This window comes from Drosophila suzukii, unplaced genomic scaffold (assembly GCF_043229965.1).
Source record: "Drosophila suzukii unplaced genomic scaffold, CBGP_Dsuzu_IsoJpt1.0 scf_9, whole genome shotgun sequence".
NCBI lineage: Eukaryota > Metazoa > Arthropoda > Insecta > Diptera > Drosophilidae > Drosophila > Drosophila suzukii.
The window spans coordinates 792,927-805,568 of NW_027255941.1; the positions used below are offsets into that span (position 1 = coordinate 792,927).

The 12,642-nt window shown below is 39.5% G+C and overlaps 1 protein-coding gene across 1 annotated transcript in view; it reads right to left on the bottom strand.

The window, feature by feature from the left end:
- Nucleotides 1–4,251: 4,251 nt before the first annotated feature.
- The window catches only part of LOC139355105 (phosphoribosylformylglycinamidine synthase), a 173,099-nt gene continuing 164,708 nt past the window's right edge, over nucleotides 4,252–12,642 (bottom strand). Inside the window, exon 4 of the mRNA XM_070999427.1 lies at nucleotides 4,252–5,074. Within this exon, the coding sequence (XP_070855528.1) occupies nucleotides 4,377–5,074 (698 nt within the window). The 3' untranslated portion in view covers nucleotides 4,252–4,376. The remainder of the gene's footprint in view (nucleotides 5,075–12,642) is intronic.

A 12,642-nucleotide genomic window follows, 5' to 3' on the forward strand; every position in this document is an offset into this window, starting at 1 on the left:
GCATAGACAGTTCATCAAACTGCAAATTCCTTAACTCTTTCGATAAGTGGAAGTTGAACATTTATCGGTTCATTTCAAATTGCAGAGCCAAATATGCGCCGTTAAAAGGTCGTCTTTCGGTGAAGGAGATCAACTCTGGAACTGTACTTCTTTTGCGGAGCATTCAACAGGTTAACTTGGCGAAGGAGTATGGATCTCTTAGCCAGGGCAAGCCGTTTCCACAGAAAAGCAAGCTGGTTTCGCTTAGGCCTATACTCGGCTCCGATGGGTTACTTCGCGTGGGTGGAAGGCATCAGAACGCACACTTGGACTACCATACGAGGAATCCGATACTGTTACCCAAGGCGATTATCGTTTATTATCATGCGAAATATTTGCATGGAGGATCGCAGGCGCTGCTTGCCGCATTACGGCAAAGGTACTGGCCAGCGTTATCAACAAATGCGTTCGATGCTTCCGAAAGAAGCCTGTCACTTGGGAGCACGTCATGGGTAGCCTGCCAGCAAATAGAGTGCAGCCCAATGCAGCTTTTCATACCACAGGAGGTTCATCCCTCCGCGTGACCCGCACTTCGGTGGTTTATGGGAGGCTGCTGTGAAGTCAGCTAAATTTCATTTCTACAGAGTCGTCGGTGCATACATCTTAGCCATCAATGAATTAAGAACTCTTTCATATGAGGTGCTAACACCGGCGCATTTCCTGAAGGGTTCCAGCTACACTAAGTTTCCTGAACCTGACATTACTCATCTTCCCGAAGATGCGAAGGCCGCCTCAGCAGATGGCAGCGGGTGACCCAGATGCAACAACATTTCTGGAAAAGGTGGAGCACCGAGTATTTGTACATACTTCAAGAGAGCCGTCGCCAAGCTAGCCGTTCTGCCCATCGATTCAATGAAGTGCTAAGAAAAAAAATAGAAGTATCTATTAAGTTGTTAATAAGGTGAAACTCCTAGGATAAATTTAAAATGAAATCAATGAAGTAAAGAAAAGTCCAGTTAATTTTATCGTTTTTGCAAGGCAAAACAGAAGATGAAAGAAAGAAATTTGAGTAAATACCGACAAGTCAAAAGGAAAGATGTAAAGCAATGAAAAGAAAAGTCTTACACTGAGAGAAACAAAAGTTTTAAAGTGAAAAAAAGTTTTAAAGAAAGAAAGTAACCATCGAAGAATAAAAATAATCTACACTGAAAGCGTTAAAGTGCTCTTACAATTCATTTTTTTATAATTACACTTTTGTGGATTTTTTTATTTTACATTTTTATTGTGAATAAAACTGGAGTATATGAGTGCAGTATAGTAAAAGAACATAGAAAAGGAAAAGAAAACAATGAAGTAAAGTTGACCATAACTTAAAAAAGAATGCTCAATAATCCAGATTGTTGTTTTTGTAAAATTAAAGGGTATCCCGCCCCAGTCTCCCCCAGAATGCTGAGTAAGTTGTTATCCCACGTAAGAAATAATATTCGATGTAAATTTTCTATATTATTCGGTCTCTAAAATTCCACGATAGCCAACAAAAAAAAAACAAGAAAGGAAGTTAACTTCGGCAAGCCGAAGTTTGTATACCCTTGCAGTTATAATTATTAAATTTAAAAATTCAAAAAATGATATTCCCAGTAGTATAATATAGTATGTCAAAAAACACCGAAGCTATAATTTGTTTCACATTATTTTCCCACCAATTTTCCGATCGTTCCTATGGCAGCTATATATATATAGTCGTCCGATTATGATAAAACTAAATTCGAAATTCAGAACTAATTAAAAATTGTTATTTCCAAGCGTATAAGGTTATATGTCAAAAACACCGAAGCTATAATTTGTCTCATATTATTTTCCCACCAATTTTTCCTATTGCAGCTATATGATATAGTCGTCCGATTTTGATAAAATTAAATTCGAAATTCAAAACTAATTAATAAATTTCCAAGAGTAGGAGGTTATATGTTAAAAACACCAAAGATATAATTTTTTTTTCCGATTATTCCTATGGGAGCTATAAGACATAGTTGTCCGATCCAGCTGGTTCCGACTTATACACTACCTGCAAAAGATATAAGACTCTTGGGAAAGTTTCAGCCCGAATGCTTTAAAACTGAGAGACTAGTTTGCGTAGAAACGGACGGACAAACGGACAGATTTATAATTATCGCAGTTGCCAGATCGATATAAATACATAAATACACCTTAAATTTAACAAATTATTTTTTAATTCAGTGCCAATAAAGACGTGTTATACCCCATAAAGTATATATATTCTTGATCAGGACCACCAGCCGAGTCGATCTAGCCATGTCCGTCTATCCGTCTGTTCGTCAGTCCGTATGAACGCTGAGATCTCGGAAACTATAAGAGCTACAATACTGGGATTAGGCATGCAGATTCCTGAGATTCTTGCTCAGCGCAAGTTTGTTTCAGAAATGTGCCACACCCACTCTAACGCCCAACGCTAAAATAAAAATTTTAACTGAAATGTATTGGTCTCATCAATACCTATCGATTGACTCAAAAGTTTGCCACGCCCATTTTAACGCCCACAAACCGCCCACAAACTTAAAAAAATCGTACATATGAACGCGAATATCACGGAAACTATCAAGTATAGAGAAATGGGATCTCAGATTTAAATTCCGTAGCCCTGTACGCAGCACAAGTTTGTTACGCAAATATGCCACGCCCAATCTAACGCCCACAAACCGACCAAACCTGTGGCGCCCACAATTTTTATGCTAGATACAAAATTTTAACTGAATTGGTCTCGTCAATCCCTATCGATTGGTCCAAAAAAAAGTTTGCCACGCCAACTCTAACGCACATAACGCTTAAATCGGTCTACCGCCCACATAACCACATATTGAGATCACGGGTAGGTGGCGCATTTCAATCTCGCTTTGCTGCTTGCATATCTTCATTTCCCTTTGGTCCCATTAGCTGAGTAACGGGTATCTGATAGTCGAATAGGTTATATGTATTAAAATGTATAGCGTTATTCGGAGCGGCAGACGGACTGTGTAAAAGCTCGGCTCCAAGAACTTCATATACACATTTACCGGCTTACAAAGTAGTTGCTGAATAGATAAGCGACAGCTTTAGTGGTATAAGAAAGAAGGCGACAAAGATAAGCAGAGAGCGCTGCAGGTGTCGTCGTACACCTATGCGCGCATGACTAGGAGCTGTCGATCTGCTCCGAACAGACGCAATGGAAAATTTTCAACATACATATACTTGCTCCTTGGGCAGAAGCCTTAAGATTTCAGTCAGGAGTGATCCTAGGGGCGACGACTGAGGTGCGAGTTGATCTTCTGTCGAGGGTGCTCTCCGGGGCAGTCGCCTTTGGACTTCTAGCCGCGGGGTGCTCCTCGAGCCGCGGGCCGTTGAACAAAATGGCGAGAAACTGCTGCGATCCTTGGTGAAGCGTGGCTGCGACTCCGATCGGGATGCTGTTGAAAGTGCTCCTTTTGGCAAGTGCTGCCGGGCCAAACTTTGAAAAATTGCCGCAAATTTTGGCGAAGCGTGGCTGCGGATACGGTTGAGAAATGCGACTCAAGCGCTGAGCGAAAACTAGTTTGACGAAGATGTGGGAAAGTCTTACTGTTTGACTCACGATTCCACGAACCACTTAGTGATTCAGTGAACACTCGAAGGTTATTCAAAGAAGAACGTGCAGTGTGGCAAACTTCATAAAAATTCAAACTTCAAATAAACTCAAACTTCATCGATATGTGTAACGGCGCCTGTAGTGACTAACAGAAAGCTCAGCCTCAAAGTATGCTACGTTTAACGTGATGAACCAAGCCTTGCCACCCAGCCTTAATCTTGGTTGCCGTAGGTCAAACAGCTGATTCAGGGTTGCACTGCGTCGGTATTTTTCCGGAAATACTAAGCAGCTGATGATGCAGCTTTCCAGTGCATACTTTGAGGCTGAGCTTTCTGTTAGTCACTAGAGGCGCCGTTACACATATCGATGAAGTTTGAGTTTATTTGAAGTTTGAATTTTTATGAAGTTTGCCATTAACTAACATGAAGTAAGGAGCGATATAATGGACATCTGAAATAAACCTGTGTTAACTCGAATTGACTGTCTCATTCCGTAAGCCTCCCTAACTCTGTCTACAAGTTTTATTGTGTTGAGATGGTGCTGTTTAGGAAGTAATCGACCCCCTTGTCTCTTCCCTAAGCTAGCCGATTTCGTAGGGATCACAAAATTCTTGTTACAAATTTCAATTTATGTTTAAAAACAAGCCGTCGACATTATATGTTTTTATGTACTTTTATTGGGCGTAAAAAGTTTACAGGTGTTAAAGGTATTATGTATAAAATTAGTAGACAAATTCGTGTTCTGTAGAATGTATATCTTTCTTTTACCGGTAGGATTTTTATGAATCCGAATTAACACACCAATTGTATGCGTTGTTAAACATAATCTGCCAAGGACTCTCAGCCTGTTTGGGGGAAACTTCGAAAGAAGGTGGAACATATGGCCACTGGTTCATAGCCGAGCAACGCTCTGGGTGCGGCATTAAACCCAAATGACGTCCATCAGTCGAGCAAAGTCCAGCAATTCCCCTAGGGCTGCCGTTCGGATTAAGTGGATAGAGTTCAGTGGGCTCGCCTGTATCATCAACATATTGCAGTGTCACCAACTCAGCCGACTGCAGTACGCTTATGAGCTTCTCCTCTCGGAATGCAAAACGACCTTCTCCGTGAGCCACCCAACAGCCTAGAATTAGATCTTTCATGCTTCGGAGCATGACAGAGCGATTCGATGGAATTTTCACTATTGCCCAGCGGCACTCGAATCGCTCTGATCGGTTGTGGAGTAGGGCCACATCGGGATCTACACCAACCTCGCTGCCTGGACATCCTACAAATCCAATAAGAGTCATCAGTTGGCAACCATTGCAAATGCCCAACGAGAAAACATCTTCTCTGCGCTTGAAGGCCTGAAATTGTGGTAAAAGGATGGAGTTGTGGAGAATGTTGGCTGCCCAGCCCTTGGCCGATTCTAGAGTGTCCGCATAGCTGAAGCCACCTGGGAAGATCAGTCCCCTATATTGGGACACGCTCGCGGTTCCTGAAACATTTAATTGGTAAATTAGTAAAGCCTTGAAATGCGGTAATTCCTTAACTCATCACTGCTCAAAATCATCATTCAGTCGACTGTGACGCCTGCAGAGCCAACTGCTACATCCGAAGAGTCATCGCTCTCACCAACCCTCTTTCTCGACCTATCTCTCTAAAACAGCACTCCCCCATCGTAACATAGGGACCGTGTTCCAACAAGAAAAATTCTAACCGTCTCTACAGTTCCACCATACAGCACAAGCAGCAAATCATCACAAAGTCGACGGCGAAGTCTTCAGAGCAGCCTGCGACGACGGCAAAGTCAAACGCAACGGCGGCAAAGCCGATTAAAAGATTAAATAAATTCTTCAGTAAGAATAAGAGAATTAGCTTCTATAGATTGTGTGAATCATACTCAACTTAACTAAAGACATTACAATCATATTGGTATTTCTGTTAAATGTTTGTCCCATTTGGTTTGAAGAATTCTCGGCATTAATTTTTTTATTAGTTCAAGTAGAGCAAGAGAAAATGACCAGTCCATTTCGCTTGGGATATGTGAAAATATCGCATGTTTGTGTTAAAAGCATTTGCTTAACAATAATATAAATAGTGAAATAGTGATGTTTTTTTTTTGTTTTGTTTTTTTTTATCAAGAATATTGTATGATAACGGTAAATGCTATTTTTATTTTTGTGTACGAAAAAAAATTCCTGACAGCTATTTAAATATGAGTCTCACATATCCACAATTTTCACTTCCTGGAAAAGTGTTATTTTTTCTGCAACTGCAAAATATATGAATGATATAATCTTTTGACTCGTTATATTTTGAAAACTTATTTGTCTTATATTGGATGCAATTGGTCAGGAGGAGCCCTTGGAGCCTCTGGAAAAGAAGTTGCAGAAGACGATGAGGTGTATAAAAAACCTAACCTGCTTCAAGATAAAGGCAACGCAAACCCCAGATGCTAGTAAGGAAGGAGGTGCCAACAACCCCCATGTATAAACAAATTAAATTAAATATTAAATATATTTTCTCCAAAGCGCAAAAAAACGCCTTATTAGCGCTAAAAAAGGTGTTGTGTTTGCTGCTTAAAAAAGTGCTTAAATACGCGCTTTAAAGGCGGTCAATGGGTTTTTTTTTTTGAGCAGTGATTAATCGTAGGACATTCCTATGTTAAATCCATCACCTTTTTTTATACAAATTGAGCTCTCGGTGATGATCTTCCCACTTTCTAGCTTTTATAGTTTCCGAGATCTCAGCGTTCATTCCAGTTGCTGCTATAACAGGGAAGAGGGCTATGGTCGAGTGCTTTGACTATCAGATACCCTTTACTCAGGTAAAGGAAGCAAAAGGGAGATGGAGATATACAAGCAGCAAAGCGAGATTGTGAAGCGTCGCCTACACGCGTTTTTAATACATGGTAATGTGGGCGGCAGACAGATTTAAGCGTTAAGGGCCTTAGCAAAGACATTATATCTTATACACATACTGCGACAACCAACCAATGTATGTGGACACGTATTCTCAAGCATTGGTGGCATGTAGGCATGTAGTTCTAAGCTAATTTTGGAAGACGATTGGCTTCTATTACTATGTTTATGCTAACGGTTTCATGAGTTATTGAAAGCGTGAAATAAAACTCGGTCCTATTTATGCGACGTGGCCGAAATCATGCATTTTATCAATCTCATCTGACAGAGATGCCGGTTTGGTGGAAAAAGGTGTGAGCGATAATTAAACCGAATATTTTTATAATTCGCGTGAAATAATCTTGCTAATATTAAAGATAAAGTGTGGTATAACATTTTTTCTACCGTCAAAATAAAAGATAAGACAAGGAAGAACGCTATAGTCGATAGTCAGATACCCACCCGTTACTCAGCTAATGGGACCAAAGGGAAATGAAGATATGCGAGCAGCAAAGCGAGATTGAAATGCGCCACATACCCGTGATCTCAATATGTGGTTATGTGGGCGGTAGACCGATTTAAGCGTTATGTGCGTTAGAGTTGGCGTGGCAAACTTTTTTTTGGACCAATCGATAGGGATTGACGAGACCAATTCAGTTACAATTTTGTATCTAGCATGAAAATTGTGGGCGCCACAGGTTTTGTCGGTGTGTGGGCGTTAGATTGGGCGTGGCATATTTGCGTAACAAACTTATGCTGCGTACAGGGCTACGGAATTTAAATCTGAGATCCCATTTCTCTATACTTGATAGTTTCCGTGATATTCGCGTCTATATGTACGATTTTTTTAAGTTTGTGGGCGGTTTGTGGGCGTTAAAATGGGCGTGGCAAACTTTTGAGTCAATCGATAGGTATTGATGAGACCAATACATTTCAGTTAAAATTTTAATTTTAGCACCAAAACTGTAGGAGCCACATTTTTGGTGGTTTGTGGGCGTTACATGGCTAGAACGCCTCGGCTGGTGATCCTGACCAAGAATATACATACTTTATGGGGTCGGAAACGCTTCCTTCTGCCTGTTACATACTTTCCGACCATAACTAGTTTTCATTGGCACTGAATTAAAAAATAATTTGTTAGATTTAAGGTGTATTTATGTATTTATATCGATCTGCAACTCCGATAATTATATAGAGTTACCGGAGTTTGATTCATGATTCATGAAATGAAAGCGTGAAATGGCCATCGCATAAACGCAGTATATGTTGGTTGAATATTTTAAATCAATTTTAATTTATATAAATAGAAACAAAATAATGTATTATTCTTCGCACGGAATTGTGAAAGCAAAAGGAAAGTCGCGTTTTTGCAGAGCTTCCAAAACATTTGCTCAAAAAGTCCATTAAGTTCAGAAACATAAACAAATTCTATCGGACTATAAGCCGCCTGTGGTCTGCGATCATTTAGCGGTCAAATCGTGCGTGTAATCTCCATATGTGTGTATAAAAACACTTAAAACACATTTCATTTGGTCGAAAGTGGAAAGATAAAAGAAAGGAAACATACACACACATATACTGCAGTGCACATTTACACAAATCACTCAAACTCAAAATATACCAAAGCAACAACATAATGAATGCACCAAAGCGACTAAGGTAGCTCGCACGTCAAACACACAGTTGCTGCAACAAATTGATGCAAAATTCACGAGTCAACGGAAGGAAATCAACGTGGAACTGTTGCAGCTGAATTTGCGGAACTAAGGGAGTCACTGGGTAGAGAGTATCGAGAGAGCGAGGCCCGCTTTCTCAACAATCTACATGCAAAATTCGACGCAATGAACACTGAAATACACAACCTTACGAAACGAGTGCGAGAACTGGAAACCGAGGCAAAAGAGGTGAATACACTGAAACAACAAATATTTGAACTGGATGCTCAACTGGCAGCAAAGTGCAATGCACAGGAGGTCGCGGATGTTGCATGCAACCTGCGCTGGCATCAATCGACTATGTTTCTCACTACATCTGACCCCTCCTCCGCGAGTTAGGTCTATTTTTCGAGTCCGACCGCACCAAAAGAACTCACTTGTTGACCCAGTAATAATAATAAAAATGGATCACGTGCGCGAAAAAGCTGCGCTGCTGCGGGCGGTTGGAGTGCACCGACAAACAATCAAATCGCAGCTGAGCTTACAGCTGATCGGTTTTGACTCGCCGGCATTTATATACTTAAACGAACAATTAACTAAAACAAATTACGAAATTTTTAAGCATGCCATGCGACTCAAAAAACAAAAGTGCGTAGCGGCCGTCTTTACTCGCCGTGTTAAGTCTATAGACGGAGGAGAGGCTTTCTACGTGCAAAGCTCTAATGAGCTTTCTGATCTGAGTAGTGATGTGAGCGAAATCAACTCGAGCAGAGATGCCGCTTTATAGAATAATTCATTTCGTAATTAAAATAGTTTCTATCTCTATATTAGGATTTCAAATTCGTTTAATATCTTTAACTCCTGTTAGACATATGTTTAGGATCAGTCGCATTGTTAATTTAGTAGTTTCCCAAATTTATTTATTTTCACAATGGAAGAAAACCTGAATAATTCAACAGCAAATAGTCATGCCCTTCTCTGCATCCTGGCAAAGCAGAGACCTGGTCTCAAGATTTGTCATATAAATGCCCAAGGCCTGCCAAAGAAAATTGAAGAGTTTAGGTACACGTTTGTAAATTCGGAAATTGATGTTATATGAGTGTCTGAAACATGCCCTTCAGTTCCAAAAAAAAAAGTTTCACTTGTGAATAACCTTGTGAATCCCGTGGGACATGTTCTCTTGCACAAGTGAAGAACAAGTGACGCTCCATATAGAAAATTGTATGGGATGTCCGCATTTTCACAAGTGAAAATTCAAATGAAAATTTTTCGAAGTCCCAAGGGATTCCACTTGTTCCTTATACTCATTTTTCGTATGGCCTGTCACGTGCCGGTGACACGTCCCAAGTGAAATCACTTGTGACAATCAGAAGTTTTCCCATGAGCTTTTACTTATAGAATTTAAAGTACATAAATTTGTATTTACTTTTAAATATATTTTAATTAAATAATGTTATTTATGTTTTCTGTTAAAGGGTTGTGTTTCACCCTTTGCAGGATTTTTACTGGCGCAAAACATTTCATCATCCACTTTCGGCTTACGGAACTTATTGAATACCTTAATACTTTAAACTAAGATCAATGCACAACATCTTCAACTTAATGAAACACTTACCTGAATTTATTATTTTCACTTTAAAGAACGAAAGAAGTAAATCTGCTGCGCACAATTTAAATGGCTTGCTTTCCTTTCAATAACTCAAACAGAATGAACCAAGTATTCCTCTCACCCCTTTACATGATTTCTTTTAATTTCTTTTCGCTGTTGGCGCGTGCCACTGCACCTATACCCTTTTTAAAGCGAAAAATATCAGACTACATAATTTTTACTATTTGAGTTAAAAATACAAAATTAATTCTTTAAAAATGGTACTATTAAAATGTTTTAAATATTTAATTAAATTTTAACGAACTAAATTTCTATAACTTAACTAAAAAATTATATTGTAATATTAATGTATAATACGTAAGAATAACATTAAAACTAAATTCAATTTACTTAATTTTACTATAATCAAATAATTTACTTTTATAAAACAATATTAATTGTTTTCTTTCGATAAACAATAATTCTCCTAAAATATTAGGGCATTTACGTGTCGCTGCGCCACGAAAATTTTTCCACCGAAACACTAGTCGCTAGCCGAACATAACGGAGAGATTAAAAAAAAAAACGGACCTGCTTAAATTTGTCTCTGAGAGCGCCGAGTGCAGGCAGATAGTAAGACAAAGAGAGGGAAGCAATCTGCCTCTCTTTGTTGCACGATCGTTTTCGTTGGCAGTCTTCTACGCTACGCCGACTTCTCTGCTGACGTCAACAGCGGCATAGCGTTTTAGGCACAGAAAAAAAAACAAAAAGCTTTTTGCCTTGAGCCATGCCACCGCGTCCCTACTGCAGAACTGAAGGGTGTCCCACCGGATTCACAAGGTGATTCAATTATGAAAAGACTTGAATTTCTCGAAAACTGTGGGTTTGAATTGCCTGAAATTTATTCAGAAATTAGCTTTAATGATGCCCTTTCGAATGCGATACCGTGCAAGTTGGCACAACCTCTGTGAGAGCTGTATGAATTAATTAAAGTTTGCATATATATTTTGATGGTTGATGTCACGGGTCATACGATTTATCGCAGGCCTTGACAGTGTGACCGCGTGGCAAAAGCCATAATTGAAAAGACTTGAATTTCTCGAAAACTGTGGGTTTGAATTGCCTGAAATTTATTCAGAAATTAGCTTTAATGATGCCCCTTCGAATGCGATACCGTGCAAGTTGGCACAACCTCTGTGAGATCTGTATGAATTAATTAAAGTTTGCATATATATTTTGATGGTTGATGTCACGGGTCATACGATTTATCGCAGGCCTTGACAGTGTGACCGCGTGGCAAAAGCCATAATTGAAAAGACTTGAATTTCTCGAAAACTGTGGGTTTGAATTGCCTGAAATTTGTTCAGAAATTAGCTTTAATGATGCCCCTTCGAATGCGATACCGTGCAAGTTGGCACAACCTCTGTGAGAGCTGTATGAATTAATTAAAGTTTGCATATATATTTTGATGGTTGATGTCACGGGTCATACGATTTATCGCAGGCCTTGACAGTGTGACCGCGTGGCAAAAGCCATAATTGAAAAGACTTGAATTTCTCGAAAACTGTGGGTTTGAATTGCCTGAAATTTGTTCAGAAATTAGCTTTAATGATGCCCCTTCGAATGCGATACCGTGCAAGTTGGCACAACCTCTGTGAGAGCTGTATGAATTAATTAAAGTTTGCATATATATTTTGATGGTTGATGTCACGGGTCATACGATTTATCGCAGGCCTTGACAGTGTGACCGCGTGGCAAAAGCCATAATTGAAAAGACTTGAATTTCTCGAAAACTGTGGGTTTGAATTGCCTGAAATTTATTCAGAAATTAGCTTTAATGATGCCCCTTCGAATGCGATACCGTGCAAGTTGGCACAACCTCTGTGAGAGCTGTATGAATTAATTAAAGTTTGCATATATATTTTGATGGTTGATGTCACGGGTCATACGATTTATCGCAGGCCTTGACAGTGTGACCGCGTGGCAAAAGCCATAATTGAAAAGACTTGAATTTCTCGAAAACTGTGGGTTTGAATTGCCTGAAATTTATTCAGAAATTAGCTTTAATGATGCCCCTTCGAATGCGATACCGTGCAAGTTGGCACAACCTCTGTGAGAGCTGTATGAATTAATTAAAGTTTGCATATATATTTTGATGGTTGATGTCACGGGTCATACGATTTATCGCAGGCCTTGACAGTGTGACCGCGTGGCAAAAGCCATAATTGAAAAGACTTGAATTTCTCGAAAACTGTGGGTTTGAATTGCCTGAAATTTATTCAGAAATTAGCTTTAATGATGCCCCTTCGAATGCGATACCGTGCAAGTTGGCACAACCTCTGTGAGAGCTGTATGAATTAATTAAAGTTTGCATATATATTTTGATGGTTGATGTCACGGGTCATACGATTTATCGCAGGCCTTGACAGTGTGACCGCGTGGCAAAAGCCATAATTGAAAAGACTTGAATTTCTCGAAAACTGTGGGTTTGAATTGCCTGTAATTTATTCAGAAATTAGCTATAATGATGCCCCTTCGAATGCGGTACCGTGCAAGTTGGCACAACCTCTGTGAGAGCTGTATAAAGTTATAGAAAGTTAGCGTCGAATGATTGTCATGGCTAAGCTGTTTACATTGTGGTTTATGTCTTAGTATCCAATGGTTCCGTTTCTGGATTAAACGGCCTTTTAATAACCTTTTTAACACCCCCAACTGTTAAGCAATTTTCTTAAAATCTGTGGGTTTGATTTTGATAAAACTTTCACAGAACAGTCCCTAGATTATCCCCTATCTACCCATATACCGTGCATGTTGGCACAACCTCTAGGAGTGGAGCAGTAGGTAATTTCATTTTTGCCCCCATTTTTTGTATGGGGAAAATCCGAGGTTGCGGTACTGTTAGGCTTTTTTCTCAAAAACT